Here is a 25,584-nt window from a genome sequence, read left to right on the forward strand (position 1 = left end):
ACATTATTATACAATAAGCATTCATTCAGTGTACGTAATAGATTCTGTCCGTGTAATTGAACCATCCTTGGTTTTGATAAGGGATAAAATTTAGTGAGGTGGAACAGCCTATTGGTTTATACAAAAAATATTAATTTTAATATGGTTTAATACTTTCATTCACAGAACAAAAGCTATAATTTTTATTTGTTATTATGGTTAATACAAGGTAGAAGTACACCACGTCATGTCACGTAACAGGCTTCGCTGAGGTTCAATTCAAAATTTCAAGTCTGTAGCTCATTTTTTATTAACAGATACGGAAAATAATTGTGTCATAAGAAATATTTTTTACACCGCAAGGCAAGAATAACATATTTGTCAGCCAACTGAATGATAGACAGCCAAATTCTATAGTCGAACACGCCCCATCAGTTCATTCATGTTTATGTAGAAATTAAGTTTAATGCCAGATTTTGAGATGTTTTTGCCAATTATACATTCTTATTTTTGTTCAATAAATTGGGTATAAAATATCAGCGTTTAAGTAATATGTCACCATAAAAGAACTGTTGTTGTAAGTGTTGTATGTATTAATAATATCACCTGTGAAAATGTAAGTTTGTTTACAAACTTATTTATTCTTCCACTTTTTCATCATGGTTACTAATAAGACCAATAAATATTTTCACTAACGCTCAGCCAAATCCCATAGAGCGACATGCACCATCATCACTGTCACTCGTATAAAATGAAGCGTCATGTCCATTAAATTGGGTTTAAAATATCAGTGTTTAAACAATAAAAGTCTACACATCAAGTCACCACTAAATAATGTTATTGTTTGTGTTAGGATAATTTAGGCTACATATATTAATATGTCACCTGTTAAAATGTCTTATTAGTGTCACTTTGTTTGTTTACAAACTTACTTATTCTTCTACTTTTTCGTTGCCATCATGGTTACTAATAAGACCGATGTAAAAATATTCACTAACGCTCAGCCAAATCCCATAGAGTGACATGGGGTCTTTTCCAGTATGTCCCCGCATTCTCTATTTTAATTTCTATAAGTTATATTACGTTACTAGAGCTACAAATGTAATTTCTAAAGGTAATCGAGGTTAGGTTAAGCTAGGTTTTTGACAATAATTTGCAAAAAAACAATTGAAAAACGAGTTTATTAATTTGTACGAAAAAACACAAATTAGTAATGAAACATGTTTAAAATAATATACTATTCTGAATTTAACAAAATTTTCAGAATGGGTTAGATCACGCGATGCTTGCCCGCTGCGCAGCGCTTCGCGCTGCTTGCTCTTTTAGAAAAAAAAATTTACTCGAGCTTGCAAAGTCCAAGCCCAGATCAAGCGGCGCGCGTTTATCACTGATATTTAATTACGATCTTTGTGAATGCGGGGACATATTAGAAAAGACCCGTGACATGCACCATAATCACTGTTCCCCATATAAAAATGAAGAGTCATGCATAATTTCAAATATTTAGGTCGGACAGACAGACATAAAGATTTTTTCCAGCCACACAAGTGATAAGCTTCACTAAAGCTCAACTGACAACTTACAAAAATAATCAATCGACGTCTGGAAGCAATCCCAATGAAAGAGGAACGTATACATCATTTCATTACACGATACATCATTACATCACACATCAATCATTTCATTCACGTAAGTGCCAAGACCTCCAGAGTAACGCGTTGACGTTTACACGCCTTTGACAATGATGAGCCCGGCTTACACGTTTGGACTAAGCCGGATAATGTGCTTGTGCACGGCATTACTGGGGCAGTTGGTGATAATTTGGAAGAGCGTGATCATAGAGTAACCGACCGTGATCAATTTATACTCCATGCCCTTGACCTGCAATTCAAGGACATATGATATTAAACTGTCCGAGTCGTCTGGTGCAGCCGATGTAATTAAATTGATTGATCGATAATATTACTTGGCCCATAATGAGCCTGAATTTGATTGGATTTCAGTTAAATTCAATATAGTGTGATGTCATTACTACCTGAATGACGTGCAATTAACAAGCCCGGGGTTCTGTAGTGTCATAGACAGACATTTGGTCACGGTTAAATTAGATGCTCATAAAGCAATATTATTTGTGGTAAAATGCCCGAAAAGGAAGGTTCTTAAAACCATGAACCTTATGGTTATTTCAAATGTAAAAAAATTAAGTACTGTATTGTAATATGTATGTATTTTTTATGATAAAAGTAAGAGATTTATGTTAATTTTATCATTATTATTTTTAGTTTGGCAAACTCTTTTACATAGATATTAAATTTCTTTTAAAAGTCGTTGTTCTTTCAATTTAATATAAGAATTTTATTTAATTGTCGTTTTACCGGGGAGGTAAACCTTAGCATAGGGTTCCCTTATAATTGGGCTTCATGCTTGTAAGGACTACCTTTGCGGGAATTTACAAATATATAAGACATATTTTAGTAGTAGACTAACTATTGTTAGTTGTAAGTAATTATTGTATATCTATGAACTGTTTTAATCACGTATTATTTGTTTCATTTCTTTTGAAATAAAATGAGTTTGTACATTCCTGCAATAAAGAGTTTTCTATTCTATTCTAAAACACGTAATAATGGGCTCATCTTGCAGTAGAACTAAAGATTTCTTTATAGAAGAATTTGTTATATAATAAAAATAATTTACTCGTATAACATATTGCTATATAAATCACACTTATATTAAAAAGATTATAACAAACCTGGTAGTGTACATATTGTAATGTATTAATAATACATTAACCCGGTAGTGTAATCTACAGAGACGCATCTTGAGGGTTGAGAGATCCTCAAGAACCCATTTAAATTATGAAAAGATCTTATAGTCAAATAACGTGCCAACTTTCAACGAACTGTTTTAAAATTTAGAACCGTTTTCATGATTTTGAATTTTTATAAGGAGTACATTTGAATTTTGAGCCTTTATTTTTATAATTGAGATTTAAAACAGAGAAGTAAACTATGTAATGGATTTGTACGCATGCGCAAGTAACACAATTTAAGCGGTTGAGGAGTAGATGAAATTGGTTCTAAAAGAGAACTGACGGTTATAGACGTTTGATCCCAAAAGAGTACTGACGGGTTTAACCGTCACACACTCACACCTGTATTTAAATACTGAATTATAAGTAAAAAATACGAATTTCGTGACGGTTTTTATAAAATATTCATTATAAAACAAATTATTTACATAATTTTACTTATAGGATTCAACCTTTCGGGATTGGAGATCGACCGCACCTCTTTCTGTAATTAGAGTATTTTAATAAACCCTTTGGCCATTTAAATGTGGTTAACTTTATGCATAGCACTAACCGCAAATTTTGAGATATTGGGGTGCAATGGTTGGTATGTCTAGTCCACTGCGAGGGATGACTGTTGGAGTTGGTGGGGCCGTTACGACTAACCTCTATTGCCAGCCTAGACGTAAGGGTGTGCCACACCTGCTTGCTTTGGCTGGAGAGGCTAGTTCAGCGCTGTCTTCCCTTTATTGTAAGGAGATATGATTGAGATTATTGCCCAAAATTCTTCCTCACGGATGAAAAGGGAAGCTCCTACCCCAACCTTGCGCACCCCAGAATATCCTGTCACTCCAAAAGGAGTGCTAAGGTCCTTATAAGGCTAAGTGCAATTTTTTAGCTTCTTTTCCTTAGAAAACAAAAGGAAACCTCCATATCCGCCTACGATTGTTGGTCCTTTTTCCAAAATTTGAAATCACTATCTACGACTAGTGTACTGTTCATATATGGACAAATTGGATATTTGGTATTTATTGCACAACATTTTAATCCGCCAAATATTAATATTTTTGTGCAATCTCGAGGTACATTTTTGATTTTGGGACATAATTATTCAAAAGTTGTACGCAAACGTGAAACAAACCTTATTATGCAACTGCTCATTTTTCCTTTGTTTGAAGGTTATTTTTGACGATGGAAGGATTGTGAAGGAAACAGGATTTTTTCGGACATTTGCCATCGTTCAGTGAAACAATATATCAGTAACTCTACGTTTCGAGATCTGCAATCTGATCTCTTCTTCAGGTAATATCTAACCTATACATAATTAAAAACTAGGTTTAAATATGCTCGTTTTTAGTGTATGGTCATGGACGTGACTTTTACTATAATACTAATACGTGATAAAGTCAAGTATTATCTACATTCTTGTAGATGCAAAAGTTTAATTTCCATAAAAAAACTCTGTCCCTAACACAGATTGTAGTCCAATAGAGGTCAGACGAGTATTACAGGGTCACGTTACTCAAAAGCCAAAATCCCAGAACTCTCTGGTAATCCATATAATACTGTTAACCGTCTGTATAATACATACCAAAACCCTTAACAAGTTAGGAGGCTCAATATGAATACACCAAGTGTTGTTGCCCCTGTATCGTTGACTGGCCGATCATTAATAAATTATGTCCTTTGTAGTGACCAGTCTGCCTGGCCCAGTGGCTTTAGTTTTCCATTAGTATCCCATCGAATCCCCAACACCAGATACTGGATTGCTTTGATTAGGATGTCCATTTCATCCAGTGGGGTTTGTGCCACATCATGTGTTAGAAGTCAATCCATGTGGAGTCTACAAAGGTTAGGTTTTAAATATCTTAAAGGCGTTCTGTCATGTAATATTTTTAATCTAAATGTGATCTCGTTATTTTGCCCCCAACAGTGAAAATGTCCACACATATTTGAATACACCACTAGGCGTCTACCTCAAAAATAATTTCAATTATTTATATAAAAATGTAATTAAATGCTCAAGTCAAAGTATACTTTTGATTTAACAAAATCATAAGTTATATTGTTTTTAAGACATCTGTTTTTCTATTTGAATAAACTTTTAATAGTCTCCAACGGTGCTCAATGTTTGAAAATTACTGAAATTTTCACTTCTTAATCTGCTTTTGAGTTAGCCAAAATTCTAATTCTACAGTTATAAACGTTCTTAATCAATAAAGATTTCCAAATTTTAAGTGGATTTTTAGAATTAGAAGACCAAAACAAGAAGTATTTCGTTATAAAGAATTATATTTAGTTATCTAAGTTTCTAAGCACGAACAGTTCTTTAAAGCAGCATGCATCATCAGGGCAGATTGCGTCATCCTACATGTCAAGGATTGAACGTGATAGTCTTCACAACGTGACTGATCAAACTCCGCCACCTGGAATCCAAAGGAACCCCATGGATGGTTCAGGGATCCTAAAAAGGTGTCCAGGATCTGGGGTTTAGGGTTAAGATTGAATCTATGACGTGTCAGTTATTCAACCCCACAGGGACAACACGGGTAACAACTAACTCTTTATTGGCTGAGCGTTGGCGAAGCCTATAACTCATAAGGTAGGGAAACTTCTTTTCTGTGTTTCAGTCTGTTTGTCTGTCCATACGATACTTTAAATTTTGCACGGAGCTTCAATTTTACAATACAAACAAGGATTTGGTGCAAAGTCACTTTACGGGATTTTTCTGAGCGTTAGTAAATACTTCTTACACTGGTGTTAAGGATATCCAAGATGGAAACGAGAAAATAATGAAATAAATAAATTTGTAAAAACAGTGAGTACAAGCAGTGAAATTTTAACAAGTAACATATTATTATATGTAGATTACCCATACAGTAAAAAAGTGAAATTCAATGTAAAAATTGGTAAAAGATCTGATTTAAATGCACTTTTGCATTGCTATCTTAAAAAACTTTTTTATTTTATTTTAAGCCTCAGCTCTTGGCTTAGCTTGTTTTGGGATCACTTTGGATATTATTTCTATCAAGATTGGACCTCCCCGGGACTTGAACCCGTGATCTCTCAGTTAGAAAGCCGCGACTGTATCCACTAGTCTACGGAGGAGGAGAACTTAATTTATTAAATATTGCTATGAAACCTAAAACAATAAACAAAAATATGAATGCATCATGTGATTAGAATGCTGATAAAAATAATCTGTAGACTTTTAATTTTTCACGAATTGCCATTTCTGCATAAAGGCTAGAACGTCTTTCCGACGTGTCTTTTCGAACTCCACCACCTGTCATCCAAAGGATTCCTTGGATGACTCTGGGATCCCAAAAAGAATTCGGGATTGGTGATAAGATCGAAACTACCACAGAAACAAAAATTGAATAGGCTCTCGGTACACAAATTACGTAAAATGTTATTATAGGCATTAACTAATCAATGTGTATTTAATAATGAATGACACGTATTAGCCAGATGACAAGGCTATAATATGTCGCGCAATAGACTTTCCGTCATCACACTTTATCCGTAATTGTCTTTAAAATACGTACTTACCAACTGATATGTTAGTAATTGGTGGTTCGCGTGGTTCTGGATATTCAGCCAATATCCACAACCACCTCTAATTTTATTATAATTATAGTATTGTATAATAAGTACAAGTACTGTATTGTTTAGTTATTAGTGCTCGAAACAGACATGTCAATTAGTCGTTGCCGAAACTAGTTATACAAGCCTACAAGGATGTCATAGTTATTATTCAAACACTAAATATTATTTGCCGTTTTGTTTATGGTATTCTTTATTATCAATAAGTAGTCACTTTTTGTGTAGGTCTGTTTGTACATCGATATTTTCTAAACTACTCAACGGATTTTGATACGGTTTTCAATGTCAACTTCGTTATGAACTAGGTTCATAGGTTCTTAGGTATGCTAAATCAATATTTTAATCATAAGTAGAAAAATATTTGTATGAAGCGAAAGTTGATTGATACTTTTAGCGCTTTCATTGTTAATACTGACTAAACCTTACGACTTATAGGAAAATAATGTACTACAGAACTGTATATTTTTAAAACGCTTACAAAGTATGCGTGGTGTCATGAACCTATCTCCCTAAAATAACCTACAGTGACCTTTTACCTCTTTTAAAGTTTACATTTTTATTGGCATTTATTAGGTTCACGAGACTTAAAATATGTATTCATACGACAAAACATAAAATAGAAACAGTCACAAATTTGTTTGCGTTTTGAATTTCTCAACCATGGATACTGAAATAATATCTACTTGATATGTCTACTTATGTTTTATACTTAGACAGGGCTCGATCATATTACATCATAAATGCTTTCACTAAGAAAATTGCGTGTGAAGTCGCGGGTAACTGCTAGTAAAATACATAATTTAGCAACTTCATTGGTTTATAATGTATTATTATTCTGCACTTTGCTATTAGTTTGCAAAATATAAACCCTTAATCCAGTAGCTGAAATAAACATTTGCTGTAACTTTTACTAATGTTTAAAAGTTAGTTTTTAGCAGGACAGTGTTGTATAACCATGAATATAAACCATCTTATTTGATAAATTAAATGACAAAGTTTTTCCATTCATTCATCTTTTCTAAGCAACGCCTTTAAAATGAAGTACATCTTGGACTATACTTACGTTAAATTCTTTTCCGTACTCCTATTAGACCATCCTCCATTACATTTGAAGAGTCAATAACTACCTTAAAACTATTTCTAAGTCCAGTATTCATTTACTAAGTTTAACTTTCACAACTTGAGCCGAGATATGAATATCAAACCACCTAGAACAGGACTTACACTGTAAATGTTTTAAACTTTAAACCGGCGTAATTTCTTAAAGAGTGAACTATTTTAGGTCTGATTTCAGCATTGTATTCTACTAATAAAGAATTTTAATTTGATGTACTACTCGACCTATGCTCTAATTTAAGATTTCCTTCTGACGCCTTGCGGGCCATCCCCTGACATGAAAAATTTGTAATTACTCCACTAAGTAGACATATAGGTAGGTACAGTAATGAGTTTTATTAATTTACCTGCAATCGTTCGGGAATTATCAAGCCAGATCGGGACTTTATTAACACCCTGTATACTTACAAATGTAAGGTTAAAAAAACTACTTCGGTCTAAAAGCATCTACTTCTGTAGGTTTTTGTTCAGATTATGGCATAGGTAAAGAATGGAAAATTCATTTTCATTCAAAATTTAAAAGAAGTCTTATTTTACGGACTGTACTCTGAGAAATACTGGATGTTGAGGCAAACATGCCTCAACATGGACACGAACACGTGTCCATTTCCCCTGTTTTCCTTAAGCCACAGTACAATTGTCATTTTGAACAGTCACAGCTTAGCGTTTACATAATATTTCCATTAGATGCTTTTAAATTGCCATTGGTGCAAAATGGAGAAAACATTATATTGCAACTCCGCTTTGCAATTTGCACTACTCTACTGATCAAGCAATATTAAAGACGTTCTAATAATTTAAATGTAAACAAATGTTTCTGCCTCTTTGGTGAACTTCAACTGAGTGCCATCTGCTATTTACTGTCAATTAAATTTGGATTTACTGTCGCTTAATATTATCTTTTTTAATTCTTCTAGAAGCTTTTTCATTTTTCTTCTTCAGGAATCCTTCCTCGGATGTTAATGATTGTATTAAAAAAAGAATTAGCCGAATTGGTCCAGCCGTTCTCAAGAGTAGCGCTTAACAACACATTTAGCGATTTATTTTGATTAATACAAGTCGACCTTAAACATACACTTATAACTAGATGCAAAACTTAAAGTCTTTAGGTCAGATCGATTTCGAGATATCGTGTGGATAGATAGACAGACATAATTAAAATGTTCCAACCCTACGAGAGACAGGCTTCACTAAAACTCAACCAATACTCTAACAGTAGCTTAACCCCCATTATCCTACTGGTACAATCCTTCTGGACACATTGCTCCTTTAGTAATCATTGCAGCAGTGAAAGAAATAACAAAGGAAGTGATTTATTGTCCGTTACTTTTAATGCAAGTAGTAGGCCTTTACAAACTAATACAGCTCATTGTTTTCCAAAAGTGTACTTTTTAATGCGAGAACATAACTTTTTTACGTCCTAACAGTGTTAAATGATTGATTTGTTTATATTGTTCCGTTAAAAGAGTTTGATAGCCATTAATATAATTAAATAATAAAACTTAATATCTGACACCCCCTAATAACTAAACCCATACCAGAGACTGTTTAGCACAATGTATTTATTACTCTTAGCCCAGAGCTGCACAGCGTAGGTTATATTTTTACCTCTATGTTAGAGCATTTGGTTTAGGATTGGTTGTAGAATGTGTTGAAGGAAAAAATAGGTATAATCTATAACATCAATATTCACAGCTGATTTACGCTTTAAATTCAGGTGTTTTATGCGCTCCAGCTGTTACAAAAGCGCGGGAAACAGCAGGTACACAGTGTGAGACATAACCTCACTGAGCTTTCTGCTTACTCTCATTTTATTGTTAGCATAAATCATGAGATCCACGGGTGGAGCTCAGTTGGGTACAACAGAAAAATGCTGCCAAAGCATAAACTTTCTTCATTAAACAATACTTGTTGTTCTGAAGTGATTTTAAAAGGACGTTTTTACATTAGCAAAAGGTATCACCGATGGACTGTCAACTATGTATTCTTGGAATCGCCAGTAATATCCAAGGAACCGAACAACATGGAACTCTATGTGACAAAAACGCTAGAACTTTGAACATTGTTTGGAATTTCAGGGTAAGATCATAGAATTTACTTTTATGAACAAAAACAAAGAAAAGTTATGCCACCATCACTTAGAACGACTGTAATACCCATGGAACTGAGAAATATGAGATTCTATGTGTTAAAAACACTAGGACTTCATTTTTTAATATTTTTAAGAATTTCAGGCTAAGATCATAGATTTTACTTTCACGAACAAACACAAAGAAAAGTCATGACACTATCACTTAGTATAAACTTGAGAAATTTGTGTTCCTGCTAACTCACAGGAAACTTCCGAAAACGTCATAATTGTTTTGTAAATAATTTGACCTCCTTGGTAAAAAAAAATAATTTGCAGTCTAGGCCTTATAATTTTACTCATTCTTTTAATCTAAATCAGACCAAGGTCAAGTATTAAAACAATACGCCGGATCATTTGCATAATTAAAAAAAACTGTTTGGCCTCTTTTTGATCCTCATAAACAATTCATTAATAAATATTAGTTCTACAAAATTTGCTAAATAATTGTTTAAAATTTTGATCCTTATTGAAACGCATTTCCTTCAAAAGATAACATCATTGTTTATGGAAATCTCCTATAATACAGATGACAGAATTGCTTGACAACAACATTATAGTTTGTAATATATTGTCAACTTTTGTTAAGTCAGTAAGTGACAGAAACAGTAACCACAATGTGCGGTAATTAGACTCAATGTCGGACAGGTAACTAACTATCAGTAACTAATCAGTTGCCCTCTGCCTTGAGGCAGGTAACACAATCCTCTCTGCTAGTGCCCTTAATTGGTACGGAACGTCGTGAAAAATACAAGAGAACTCTGCTCACATTGCAAGCTCCATTTTAACCTTATACATTCCTCCAAAAATTTCCTTTATGACCGATCTGGAAATTAGGTCTTCCCTCTCTGGTAAGCAGTTTGAAGTTATGCAAAGCACCTCGTGGATCAGCCTCTAGTTACATAGCGGTAACTCTTCCATTAACTCCAGTCGTGTAATTTTTTCCATATCTCAATGACCAAGGGAAAAGAAAATTTCAATTGAACTCCTCTGCTGACATTTTAGGCTTGCTTTTAACCTGATGCTTTGACCTCAAATTGTGTACTTCATGTTAAATCAGAAAATTGGATCTTCCAATTGTAAGATCTTCCGATCTAGTACGTATGAGTGTTGAGTTTAGCTGCACTACCTTCATCTTAGTGCAAGCTCCTGGAATCTGGAATCATGTTCGTCTGAAGAGATGCAAAAAAGTCGGCGGCGAAGTAGCTCAAAATGAACTCTTTACATTTTTTCGACACCAGAGAAACCTAGACTAGTCCTCCTCCGTAGACTAACGGCTCTCTCACTGAGAGATCACGGGGTTCAAATCCCGGGGAGGGCCAATCATGTATAGACACGAAAACGTGTGTTTACTTTGAAAATAAATCATTGCGCATCGAAGCCTACATAGCTGTAGCTGAGGCTTAAAAGAGAACAAAAAAACCTAGAAAATATAAAAGCTTGGTAATTTAGATGAAGAGGTATTGTCATTGTCTCATCAGGTGGGGAGCTAAACTCAATATTCACGTTGAAACACCCTTCCCACAATAGCTACGTTATGTGTAGAAAACCTGGTTGCTTCACCAAATACGTGGTTTGAAGTTCTGCAAAGCACCTCATGGACCATCTTCTAAGCTATAGACCGGTAGATGTTCCATCAATTCCAGCTGTGTGATTTCCATATTTCAAAGACCTTAGGTCAATTATCGCCGTGTCCTCAGAATCTGATACTTGCATGGTGTTTTGTTTCAGCCTGTAGAAATTCTAAACTAAACTGCGCCACGCATATTTTTCTATTTTTGTCCGTAGCAGACATAAGAATACTCATTCAATTTATGTTCATTGTTAATTGCTGAAATTGTAAGGTCTACAACCAACTGGAACTATTATTTGTTATATTTGAACAATGCAGAGATTCCAAATCCAAAATATACCTTCCTCGAACACTGCAAGGACTATTAAGGTGCATTTCGTATTAATATGGACAAAGTATGTATAAAAATACTTTATCCATGTTTTCACAATAAATCGCGAGAACTCAGGGAAAACTGCAATTGCGTTCACTTGTTACTTAACCACAGAAATATTCTTCAATATTTGTTAATATTTCTTTTATATTAACTTTTAGTGACCACTCACAGGCGGTCACTAAAAAGTTTTAACTGTTCCGAACTATAACCACAGGAATCTATAAGTACGTTACTTACGATACTAATTGAAATTTTCGTTATACTGAGAAGCTATTAGATAATTAGCATTAATTTAGAATTGAAACCATAAAAACTCGCTCACGGAAGAACCGTGACGTTTATGACTTTTTAACCCCTTAATTTATGACTAAATCGACTCAAGTGTTGTATACTGAAGCTTTAAATTAGAAATTAGAACCTTTAAACCGAGAGTCGACGCTGAAAACAAAGCAGGAAATAATTTGAGATTTATTAGAGAATAAAATGACCTATACTTTTGAAATGTTGCAAGTAACCGGATGAACCTTATTAAGCAACACGTGGCGTGGCGTACTCCTGCCTTGTTTTACCTGTTTTACCTGTTTTCCCCTGTTTGAGAATCTGTAATCATCGTCATATTTCGTGATTTAAATATTACCTACGGCTTTTTTGAAAACGGCAAAAACCGGTTATCACTGGTTAAGAAGATTTTTCCACATTTATTATGTACGTGAACTCAAGTTTGTTCAGTAATGTTCCACTAATGTATTTATGAAATGTGTATAATTTAATGTAGTATGACCATATACAAGTACGCTACATGGATGAAATCTTCACAGATTAGATTTCATGATACGAGATCAATCGCACCACTTACTCCTTATGAGAATTATTTATTAATTCAATGACAATTATATCTGTTATTAAAAATTGAATTTAAAAAACGCACCCAAAGCAACCTTCTTCAAACCAGCCACATGTAAAACGAAAACATATCATCGTATGCGATTAAAAACTGATTGACATTAACTATTATTCGAATTAATCTATGTTTAAAAATTCTAAAACACGTAAACATAAAAAATAAAGGAGTAAATTTCGGATATTATCGTTGTGACGAGCCTAAACAGTTGAGCGAGTATTGTCCCTCCATCCCTCCATCATGACATCCATCAATACCAGTCCAATCACGCCTGCATTCCAACGTAACACAACAAACACGGACATTGTGTTATTTGCTGGCATTATTGTATCCTCATTCTCCTGTAACTTTCATGAGTCTCTGATACACTTTCAATATTTCTTCCACAATTACTGAAACTCCTACACTGACGAATCGCGTATAAAATAAACTACCCCAGTGTTGTAAGTTTTCAACACAGAATCATTGTTATTAATGACTCTCTGAAACATATTAGAGAATTTATTACTCATGACTCTCTGTAACGTGTCAAAACATGTATTACTCATAACTCTCTGTAACATGTTAAAGAATTTATTACTCATGACTCTGTAACATGTCAACAAATCTATTACTCATGACTCTCTGTAACGTGTCCAAACATGTATTACTCATAACTCTCTGTAACATGTTAAAGAATTTATTACTCATGACTCTGTAACATGTCAACAAATCTATTACTCATGACTCTCTGTAACGTGTCAAAACATGTATTACTCATAACTCTCTGTAACATGTTAAAGAATTTATTACTCATGACTCTGTAACATGTCAACAAATCTATTACTCATGACTCTCTGTAACGTGTCAAAACATGTATTACTCATAACTCTCTGTAACATGTTAAAGAATTTATTACTCATGACTCTGTAACATGTCAACAAATCTATTACTCATGACTCTCTGTAACGTGTCAAAACATTTATTACTCATAACTCTCTGTAACATGTTAAAGAATTTATTACTCATGACTCTGTAACATGTCAACAAATCTATTACTCATGACTCTCTGTAACGTGTCAAAACATGTATTACTCATAACTCTCTGTAACATGTTAAAGAATGTATTACTCATGACTCTGTAACATGTCAACAAATCTATTACTCATGACTCTCTGTAACGTGTCAAAACATGTATTACTCATAACTCTCTGTAACATGTTAAAGAATTTATTACTCATGACTCTGTAACGTGTCAACAAATTTATCACTCATTACTCTCTGTAACACGTTAAAGAATTTATTACTTTTGACTCTCTGTAACATGTTAAAGAATTTATTACTCATGACTCTGTAACGTGTCAACAAATTTATTACTCATGACTCTCTGTAACACGTTAAAGAATTTATTACTCATGACTCTGTAACATGTCACCAAATCTATTACTCATGACTCTCTGTAACGTGTCAAAACATGTATTACTCATAACTCTCTGTAACATGTTAAAGAATGTATTACTCATGACTCTGTAACGTGTCAACAAATTTATCACTCATTACTCTCTGTAACACGTTAAAGAATTTATTACTTTTGACTCTCTGTAACATGTTAAAGAATTTATTACTCATGACTCTGTAACGTGTCAACAAATTTATCACTCATTACTCTCTGTAACACGTTAAAGAATTTATTACTTTTGACTCTCTGTAACATGTTAAAGAATTTATTACTCATGACTCTGTAACGTGTCAACAAATTTATTACTCATGACTCTCTGTAACATGTTAAAGAATTTATTACTCATGACTCTGTAACATGCTATTACTCATGACTCTCTGTAACGTGTCACAAAATGTTGTTACTCATAACTCTCTGTAACATGTTAAAGAATTTATTACTCATGACTCTCTGTAACACGTGTCAAAGAATTTATCACTTTTGACTCTCTGTAACACGTGTCCACAGAATTTATTACTCATGACTCTCTGTAACATGTTAAAGAATTTATTACTCATGACTCTCTGTAACGTGTCCACAAATTTGTTACTCATGACTCTCTGTAACATGTTAAAGAATTTATTACTCATGACTCTGTAACGTGTCAACAAATTTATTACTCATGACTCTCTGTAACGTTTCAAAACATGTATTACTCATAACTCTCTGGAACACGTTAAAGAATTTATTACTTTTGACCCTCTGTAACGTGTCGAATCATTTACTACTCATAACTCTCTGTAACGTATTACAGAATTTATTATTACTCATGACTCTTTGTAACATATTAAAGAATTTATTACTCAGTACTTTCTGTAACATGTGTGATGGACATCGATCCAAGTACACAGTTCACAATATGTCTACATGCGCTTATATTAACATAATCATATCTTTTACGACTGTTTGGTATTTGTTATATTAAAATCTACTTTAGTAGTAGCACACATTTATTTAAAATAAATATGTCAATTTATTGCATGAAGCTATCATAAAAACAGATTGTGAATCAGCAATTAAGCTGATTATTTTATACGACATAAAATTAGTTTTTAAGCGTTATATGTATGGTAGTGTATAAAATACAGCTAAAAAAAGGATATGCTCCAGAACTAACTGATGAAGGTCATCGCTTCATGTCTCATGAAGAGAAAAATGAGACAAGACCAACCGATTCTCGGTGGTAGTGACTCAAGAACTGGCAATATTTTGACAAGGGTGATGTATGTGGCAAGGTGCTGTGGCTTTAGCCGATTCTGGTTGGACAGTGACTCAAGAACTGGCAATATTTTGACAAGGGTGATGTATGTGGCAAGGTGCTGTGGCTTTAGCCGATTCTGGTTGGACAGTGACTCAAGAACTGGCAATATTTTGACAAGAGTGATGTATCTGGCAAGGTACTGTGGCTTTAGCCGATTCTGGTTGGACAGTGACTCAAGAACTGGCAATATTTTGACAAGAGTGATGTATCTGGCAAGGTGCTGTGGCTTTAGCCCGATTCTGGTTGGACAGTGACTCAAGAACTGGCAATATTTTGACAAGGGTGATGTATGTTGCTTTAGCTGTGCTTTAGCTGTGGTTGGACAGTGACTCAAGAACTGGCAATATTTTGACAAGAGTGATGTATCTGGCAAGGTACTGTGGCTTTAGCCGATTCTGGTTGGACAGTGACTAAAGAACTGGCAATATTTTGACAACGATGATGTAGGGTGTCTAATCTAATACTATTTTTAATACTATACATTTTCGACACTATAAGATGGTGAGTAGTACAACTGCAATTGAGTGCGGTTTGCATGGCAACTTGTCATATTGACTCTGTCTGAAAAGCACAATCACTCCTTGGATCACGAAATATCACGATATCTTCTTGTCGTATTTGGTTGAGGTTGTAGTCACTTCAATACCCAGATTTCTTTGAGAGTTCGATCTTACATTAAAGTTGTTTTATGATTATGATTGACAAGGCAGCCATATGAACCGTGGGTAGCGCTAGAATTTTTTATAATGGAGTGATAAATACATTTTAGTTGGGTGGATAAATAATACTCTCTCCAAAAAGGGAATCCTGGGTTTTCCCTTGGAAAATGTTGGAAACACGTCTCAATTGACATTTAACCTTATTCTAATGCTTAAATCTTAGTACCTTTATACTGCTTTTGCATTCTTGTGTTCACAAGAAGAGAGTGAAAGAAAAGTCATGTTTATTGATCTTACAACCAAGAAATTATAACAACAAACGAGAAGTAGATTGAAGTACAGTTAGGCCAAGGGATCTGCGAGCGCGGTCGTCTGGCCGCCTGATGGTCAGGCGGGGGAGAGGGGTGTCTTTTCCAAAAACATTGAGCTTTCCTTTTCAACCCATCCTTCGTATTTCTCATGACCCAAGAGACAAGAACTGGAATATTTACTGATTTATCCACTTTTCTTTTGGTTATATTCAAATAAAATATGTTCCGATAGCTCGGTTCTTTCGCAGAATGCTAGAGTGTAGATGAGGTCAATGTTTCGTGAATGGTTAGTACAGCCTCGGCCGCGCGCCCAAATCCGTACTTGAACCAAATACAACTGTGTATTGAATAGACCGCATCTATAATAATTCGTTAAACAACAATACGTATTACAAATGTTTTTTTTTCTGATTTCGCTCATTGCAATACAATTTTTCCGGAAGCAGCACCTTGCACCCTCCTGCTGGCGCCAGGAATATGAACATCATCAGGTAAAAGAAGACCACTAGAGCTGAACGGCCTGTCCTCATTTTACCGCTTTTCATATATTCTGGTTGTAGGAGTCAGTGAATAAATTAGTCTCCATTTTGTATACATTGTGGGGACCAGAGCTTCTCTTATATTTTCCTTATTTATATCCCTATACTTAATAGTCCTTTTCGTTGACTCTCTACATAACTCTCCTCTTTACGCTGTACTATCATTATATAACTTGTTGCGTAAATTTCTATTAATACATCAAACAATCGTTTATTACACAAGCCCCTTTGTGTAGCTCTCGCTAATGCAATAACCATCACTAGTACCAATACCGTGGTAGGAAATCAAATTATCCCACATTTCCCAAACATCGCTATAGTTCGTCAACCCCTCCACATCGTGTGCCAAACCAATCATGTTCATCTCGATTCAGCCCCGGAATAATTGGTTCTGCTGGATTAGACAGGAATTAATAAGCTTTTGCAATTACTGTCACCTCTTATCCACGGCTGTATGCATTACAGTGCACCGACAGACATTAATTATACATCTGCCTTCGTCAGTGTTTGTCTGGGCACTCTGCATCGATTTTGTGTGCAGTGAACAGATATTGTTCCTCTATGTTATGGTCATGCAGGTTGGTGGGATGGTGATAAAAAGATTCTACGCCACTTTTGTACACTGAAAACATTCCAGTGATGGTAGAAACCGTGTAACGTCTAAGGCAAAGTGGATGTTGACTTTTTTGTCCAGTTCACCTTCCTCTTAGTGCAGTGCCTGGAATCTGAACACAGGCGTTCATCATTATCTCATCAGGTGCACAATAGAAGAGAAAATGAGAACACATCTTCAATCTAGATTACACTTGATTTTGTAGTCTAAGTGTTTGTGATGTAAACAATGAATTTTTGTCACCGAATTTCTTGGAACTCTTCAGACAGATGTGAACTCGAGATTCCAAGAGTTAAGTCTGTGACAGCATCAAATTCCAGATGCTGCACTAAGAGCAAGGTAAACTCAACATTCAAATTGAATCAATCCTTCCCACCATAGCTATGTTATGTCTATGGTCCATGTGAAGAAAAACGTATAACCTATCACAGCTTTGAGAACACATCTCGAAATATCAAACACTTTCAATGTTTTAGACACGTTCTCTAAGCACGGTAGAGCAACCGAGTTTTACATACTCACCATTATGTTACGTTATGTTTCACCGTATGTGTAGAAAACCCGGTTGCTCCACAACGCTTAGAAATCGTGTCTGAATCATCGTACATTGAATTGTGCACCTTATGAGGCAATAAAAATACCTTTATAACACTTTATTTTGTAGTCTAGGTGTCTCTGATGAAACAATGTAAAGAGTTCATTTTGAGCTTCGCCGAATTTGTTAGGGTCTCTTCATCGATCAAGTCAAGTCTGTGGCAACATCACATCCAGACGCTACACTAAGAGGAAGATGAACTGGAGCTAAACTCAACATTCACATTGAATCAACCCTTCCGAACCAGATGAGTAGAAAACTCGGTTGCTTCTAAGGCAACATTTGACACGATGTTCAAACACTCTTTATTCAAGTGATCGAAATAGAAACCTGGACAACGATCTTAATAGTGTTTGGTCTGTAAAAGATGTTTAGTCACATAAAATAAAAATATTTAGTGTTTGAAAATGGTCGTCCTTTATAACAGTCTCCTCTATTGCGGAAGACATATTTCCGTGGCCTTGGCGGGAATTTATTGGAGGAATGGCAACCGACCTTCCCGTCACAACCTCAACAAAATCGATAAAAAATGAAGGTTTACTTCCAGTTGAACAAACAGAAGCTTGACGACCTCCCCAGGGACAAAGTTATTCATGGAAACTCACTTCCGCCCCGCTTCTTATCGCAGTTTATTTTTGACTAGATAACAATGGAAACTAGGTCAGTGCGATAACAGTTAGACTGTAACTGATGCAGAGTGAGGTAAAGGGAGATGAAAGCGCTACTCAATTGTAGATCTGATGAACAACGCGCTGTCATACAGTCAGCGTGAAATGTTCCATGATTAAATAACCAAGCGCTCCAAAACACGCTAATGGTAAAGTTCACGCGACCTAGCTTCCGCCCCGCTTCTTATCGCAGTTCCATGTTGCACTAGATAACAGTGGAAACTAGTCTTAAATATAGTTGACATACATAACGAGTCAGAAAATGTCTCTGGGCCATTCATTGTTCTTATCGCAAGACTCAGTGTTTTCAATTTAAATATGAGTTTTTATCTTCTATACAGATAGACTGATAGTGAATATTTTACTAAACGTGATCCTTCTATTTCCAATGGTTTTTAATGTTGTATCTTTTGATTAACAATGTCGTATTTGTCTCATGGCTAAACATTATGAATAATTAAAAATACGTTATATCAGTTTTATAAAACTACAATACATAACTATTGTGTGGAACTAATTTTTAGTTATTAAATGTAAATTTAAAAATAAAATGCTATTTAAACCTATTAATATTGTGATCCTTAACAAAATAATCATATAAAGTTTGTGGTCAGATAAATATAAAGGGAAGTTAATTAATAATAGGCAACAGGATAGTGCAGGGGAGTCCGATGGCCGAGCAGTCTAAGACGTTGGACATTGGGTCTGAGTTAGAGATAGCGCAGGTTTAAATCCTGTCTGTGACCGTTGCACTTTTTATCAGTACCATCAACCTCGTACTGTATCGACTCTCCCCCTTGTTCTGTTTGATAAGATCCTCGCACAGGCCAGTGGCCCATGTGGACGGACAGAATAAGGCTTAAAAGGGGATCGGCCTCTCCTTAAAGAAAAAAGTGGGAAATAACATTGAAAAATACCTATTAATTCGTAAAAAACGCATTTTCAATTGAAGTATTACAAATAGTACGTATTTCAATATCAAGTCATCTAGAATTCCTGCAAGGAAGGGCCAGTATTCGTTATGTATGAACACAATCTAGTTTTTGTGAAATTTGTAGTCGTTTCCTCTATAAGGTATAATTCGAGCTACAGTTACACCTGAATCGGTTAGGTATAAAACGGGAGGTATAGAACAGGATTGGAATTATTTTAAATATAATTGAAATGTATAATTAACGGTTTTGTGCGTGAATCGCGTCAGAAGATGGCCGAATGTAAATTTCAAGGATCAATTTAAGAAATGTCAAAGCTGAAGCCATTCGGCAATTGCTGTGGGTGTTAGTCCAAAAAGTAGCCAGTAAAAAATATTGGGGGGTCCAGACAACTGATATTTTCCCGTAGTGGACAGAGAGAGTGATTTTCCCGCTTGGTTAAGAGCGACCTTTCAGCATTATATATCAGTAATACTGAATGATTTAAATCATAATAATCGTTAATAACTATAAAAGTAATTAAAAACATTGAAAATTTAGGGGGGTGGTTCGTACCCATGTACCCCCTTGCTCGCTACGTCCTTGTAGTTAGTCAAAATGTTTGGCTCTACACGTACAATATCGTCACTCATGATGTTTACTCTCTAAATACATCACGTTCTCCGACGCATTTCTGTTGCACTAATCACTTCTGCTTCCAGGAAACGAATAAAACTCCTCAATTCACATTTGGCGGGAGAATCAATAGAGATGGTCATGTTCATGCGACTGCAGCTCAACACAGACTGACTACTTGAACTCGACAGTGACAAATGTAGCGGGGAAGATGCGCAATTGACTACTGCGCACACCGCGGACCTATCACGTTCTTGCAGTCATGGCGTGAGATCGGAGATTGAAAAAAAACGCACTTGTACTTTGTGTTTTGTTTACACCAGCTGGTCTATTTAAGACAGATTATTAATAAAACCACTAAAGTGATGTAAAGTTTACTTGAAACGTGTGACTAAAATTCAGGCTGTTCATTCACAAATCGTTCCTTATGGAGATTTCTTCATCAGTTGACGCCAATGGGGTGGAGTCAAGGTAATTTCTTTCATATCTGGTATTTTCTCCACCCTCCTTGGCACTCAAGCTTTAAAATGCATTCCGCAACATATCTGATTTTCTGTACAGCTCGAGAAATGTCCTGCGAATAAATTCGCCTGCGAAATAAAGAAAAACTTGATTATTTCAAAAATAGCAAGTTATTACACTTAAAACCGACTGTAATTGCAATAGTTACATTAGCGCCAGACAGTAAAACAGGGAGTAAAACATTTATAATAGCTACTACATTATGCGGTAAATAAATCCACATTTTCTCAAAACTCGGGCAGAGAAATAAACAATCACAATATTACTCCCTCCCCCTCTCTCCTACAACACACCCCTCACCTAGCAGTCAGTTCCTGCTGTCACAAATCCTTAGACATCAGAGTTGTCCTTCCACTTGACAGCGCAAGGAGAGGTTGGGGTGTGTAGGGGGCATACATTGTTGTATTTGTGAGACGAAAGATGAACTCTTATAAAATAAGAAACTTCCCAATATCCTAGCCAAACAATATTTTATTGAATTTTTACAATGCACAATTATCTCTTGGGTGATACTTTAATTTTACAACATAAATGACGATTCAGAAACACTCCTTTAGCCATTTAATCCACATTATCCTACTGGTACATAAGTACCACGGTAGCTGTATTGTCTGCAGTCTCATAGTAGCAGTACTATTCAGGCAGATGTGAGTTATTTTCATATTATATGTATATATTATTTACACTTGCATTACTGTACGAAGTTGCTATTTTTTTTAACTTTCTTGTATAAATTTCTTATAGTATAATACTGTAGGCTAACTAAGATTTCTAAAATTAGACTATATTTTCATATAAAATTCAAAAACATTTGACATTTTAGATCAACTTTTGTTTGGTACTGTTTATATACTGGAAATCTAGTAAGTTTTCTTTGCTGTACGTAAAAAACTTTATTAATATTTATTTAAATTACACCTACAACAACAAATTTGTCAATCTAGAGCTTTAAACACGCCGCAATTTTACTGAAATATTACTAATATATATAAATGAATGTTTGTGTGTTTGTCCTTTATGGAATCGCAAAAAATTAGACAGACCATTATGAAAATTTGTATGTATACGTATTTTTCCACGGAGAAGGTTTATAAGCTATGCCCATTGATGTAACTCACCACCAAGCGGGGCTGCAAAAGATAAAAGGTTTCAAAGCGCCTGCACACTATAAACTGCAATTACGAGACAGTTACGTATATTACATAGCCAAACACTATTTGAAGGCGCTAAGTTATTATGTATATTTGTCTTTAAGATACATTTCTGATTGAACTTAAAGTTTGAGTGTTAGACCACTGTATAATAAAGTATATGTACGTGAACAATGGCTATAAACATAAACATATTTTCTTGATCGTGGCAACAAGACAAACTCTACATCGGCGTTGTAAATATAATTCAATTAAACCAGAAGTTCACATACACGGGCAAAGCTTACGAAAAGCGTGCAAAGCCGCGGGAAACAGCTAGTAAATTAATAAATGTGTAAAATAATATATTCCCTCTCCCTGAAAAAATATCCAGCACGAGAGAAACAAATTAGAGGGATTATTTCAGAAGAAACTGTGAAAAGCATTTTAATGCAGAAAAATCTGTTTGAATAATGAATCAGGCGCGAGTGAATCAGCTACCCTTCCACAAAAGAATTCATAATTACGTACGCTCCGCAAAAATATACCAATTGCAATTACTGTTATTATCTTCATTATACTTTCTCTCTGGATCCAAAAAGCAATCTCTATTCAAAAGCGCTACGTAATTGCATTGTACACACTTCTTTCGAAAAACTATGTGTATGAAGTGAAACTTCATTATTGGGTTCTCGTAGTGGCATATAAAACAAAGAATTATTGGAGGAAAACTATATTTAACAGTAATTAACGATTGTAACTAATCATTATTCAGAAATTAATAAAAACTTTATCTATAACTGTTAAATAAAATAACTCTTAACTAATTAGTGTTTTATTTTGAGTGATTAAATTATATATTAATTTGTCATCATCATTAAATCCTGCAATCCTTAATTTCCCACTAAGGACAAGCGATATAACAGACCAGCGTACCACAGAACTGAAAAAGCGTTTTTCAAAAAAGGGATTTCACTTTAGAACATCAGCATTTCGGGAACACTTAATAATAATTAAAGTAGATCCTTGTGTTCCTTCTGTTGGAACAGCTGTTCAAAATTAATGCGATTGTTGGATAATAGGCTGAGGAACCTCTCGTTGCACCTACTTATAAAAGGACCTTAGCGCTTGAATGATTTTCAGTATAGATAAGGTTGATGGTAGGGGTCGCCTCCTGTCAAGTTCAAATGAAGAGTAATCTTTTTCTCCTCGGAAGAAGAGGACACTATCTCTGCTCCAGGCTCTTCCAGTCAAAGCGAGTAGGGGAAGGTACTTCATCGTGTTTAAGCTAATAGCCTTTACACTAAGGGACCTCCACCTACTCCAAAAGTCATTCTCCACAGTAAACTAGCCTTATTGATCAACCCTTGCAGCCTTATACTAACATATCTTCACATTTGCAGTTAGTGTTGTGACACTCCTGGACATCCATAGGGTTGCTCAGGTGTGAGTGACATCAGTTCCATATCCAGCGTCGGTTCAATCGCAAGGTACAGGCCAACCTGAAGTGGCCATCCATATTGGTGTGGCTTTTACCTTTACAACAAAAGGTTTAATATCCAAAGCAATTAGCCGAATTTTTCACCAGTATGACGTGCATTTTATTATTCTTAACCCTCCAACTGGCGGTCATTTTTTCCTGTAGTGGCGGCATGTTTTCGAGCCTCGTGCAAGGGTTTTTTTTAAAAATTTATTAAAAATATAAATTAAAAGTAATATATATAGAAGTATATATATTTGTGTTCAGAATTAAACATATAATAATATTAGTATTTAAATTTGGCCTTAAAAAAAATGTTTACTAAATTTTTTTTACATGAAATTCAAAATTTACATTTTCTTTTTTTTTAATTTGGGGGGACCATACCTAGCAAACCAAGTTATAGTAAGAAAAACTACAAAAGTGAGATTACCATTTTGTGTCAAATTTATTCTAGTTTCAGAAACACATAAGCATTATACAAATTTATTAAACTATAATAACACTATATAACAAAAAGCAGCGATGCGCATAAATTGTGAAAATAGGGTGTATATGTAAGAGTTTGCTAATAAAAGTTTTACTAATACAGTTTTACTTCAATACATGTTATATTGCATATTTAAAACTATAGTATTCCTTAGGCTTTTTTATCCCGAATCCAATGGTACATGAATCGAATCGATACGTTGCCGGAATATACTGTAATGAGTGATTATGCAAGGGAATGTTTGTTTATCAAAATTTTGATGAACAACAGTTGGAGGGTTAAGAATTATTTCATCTAGAACGACACGAAAGTTTTTAAGCAATTCGGAATTGTTGACCATTTCACAAGAAACATCACAAATATTATCTTTGAGTTCCGTAAGGTATGTGAAATAAGACTGAGTGAAATCAGAATTGTATTTGAGTAATTATTAGTGTATATTTCATCCTTCGCGAGGTATTAATTTGCAAGTAGAAGTACGTAGATGTTTATACTTGTTATTATTTATTTAAAATTACTTTTTCACGTGTTTACATTACGTAAATGTATATAAACATATACAATGTATAGTAATATTGACTACAGTTAATTTGGAAAAGTACAGGATTTAAATTTTAATTGCAAAATTTAAAAGTCTGCTTCTCGAAGATAAGACTGGTTTTTTCAGTCCATTTAGAAAACATACTGGAATTGTGAGTTTGCTGCTGAACAAGGGAGAGTAATAAACAATATAACTGGATCTAAGGAAGTAAGTAGTAACCTGGATCTGGAGCAGGTCGAGTTAGATAACGTAGAAAATCTAAGACCCGTGCAAATTGCAGAAGATATAAACCACTATCTTATCTCTGTGCAGTACAAAGGCCAGAGTGGCTTGTAACGCAACAATCACCTACTAAACATTGACTCGCTGCCACAGGTACACAGCATCCGACACTCATCAAAGATCAGCTGTGTGAAGCTAGCGGCACCCATTAACCAAAATACGCAAAAAAACTAGTGGAACAGTGTGTTTAGCGTTTGTTTGGCATTAATGTGCGAAATATGCAAAAAAAAAACAAGGTGGGTGCCGCTGGTATGAAGCTAGTAAATATTATTTTCATAATATTACTACACACAGTACGATTTTAATTATAAAGAATACAACTAAGGAACAAAATATTGAATCATATCATACTGTACCACAATAAATTATACAAATGAATCCATACATTAATGGAATATTGATGATATAAAGTTTTAACATATAATTGTAGGGTAAATAATCCTACTGTATTATGTTATCAATCATACTTGTTTTAATATCGAATTTTAGTAAAAAAGGGCTAGTGGAATCGTTTGTTTAGCGTTTGTTTAAGTTTTTTTTTTAGCTATTTTTAGAGTTCGTTTGGCGTTAATGTGCGAAATATGCAAAAAAAGGGGTGCCACTAGCTTCACACCAGCAGCACCCATTAACCAAATACGCCAATAACTAGTGGAATCGTTTGTTTAGGTTTGTTTAGCTAATTTTATCGTTTGTTTGGCATTAATGTGCGAAATACGCAAAAAAAAAAACAGTGGGTGCCACTAGCTTCACACCAGCGGCACCCATTAACCAAATACGCCAAAAACTAGTGGAATCGTTTGATTAGGTTTATTTAGCTATTTTCAGCGTTTGTTTGGCATTAATGTGCGAAATATGCAAAAACATAGTGGGTGCCGCCCTTGAGGTGTGCCGCCCATAACACTGGCACTACACATTGGCATAGTGAGAAATTCGTCCCTGAGCTATTGGTATAAAACGGGTAGTCTAAGCTAAATGGTTGTGACTATATCGATGTGCTTA

General features: G+C 34.8%; 2 protein-coding genes across 4 annotated transcripts in view; both read right to left on the reverse strand.

Moving 5' to 3' along the window:
- LOC124366264 overlaps positions 1-25,584 on the reverse strand; it is a 235,476-nt gene that overhangs the window by 99,879 nt on the left and 110,013 nt on the right. The window lies entirely within an intron of this gene.
- LOC124366877 overlaps positions 1-25,584 on the reverse strand; it is a 52,562-nt gene that overhangs the window by 5,723 nt on the left and 21,255 nt on the right. The window contains exon 2 of the mRNA XM_046823477.1: positions 15,119-15,365. Coding sequence (XP_046679433.1) covers positions 15,119-15,365 — 247 coding nt within the window. The remainder of the gene's footprint in view (positions 1-15,118; positions 15,366-25,584) is intronic.

Source organism: Homalodisca vitripennis, chromosome 7 (genome assembly GCF_021130785.1).
Source record: "Homalodisca vitripennis isolate AUS2020 chromosome 7, UT_GWSS_2.1, whole genome shotgun sequence".
Classification (NCBI taxonomy): Eukaryota; Metazoa; Arthropoda; class Insecta; order Hemiptera; family Cicadellidae; genus Homalodisca; species Homalodisca vitripennis.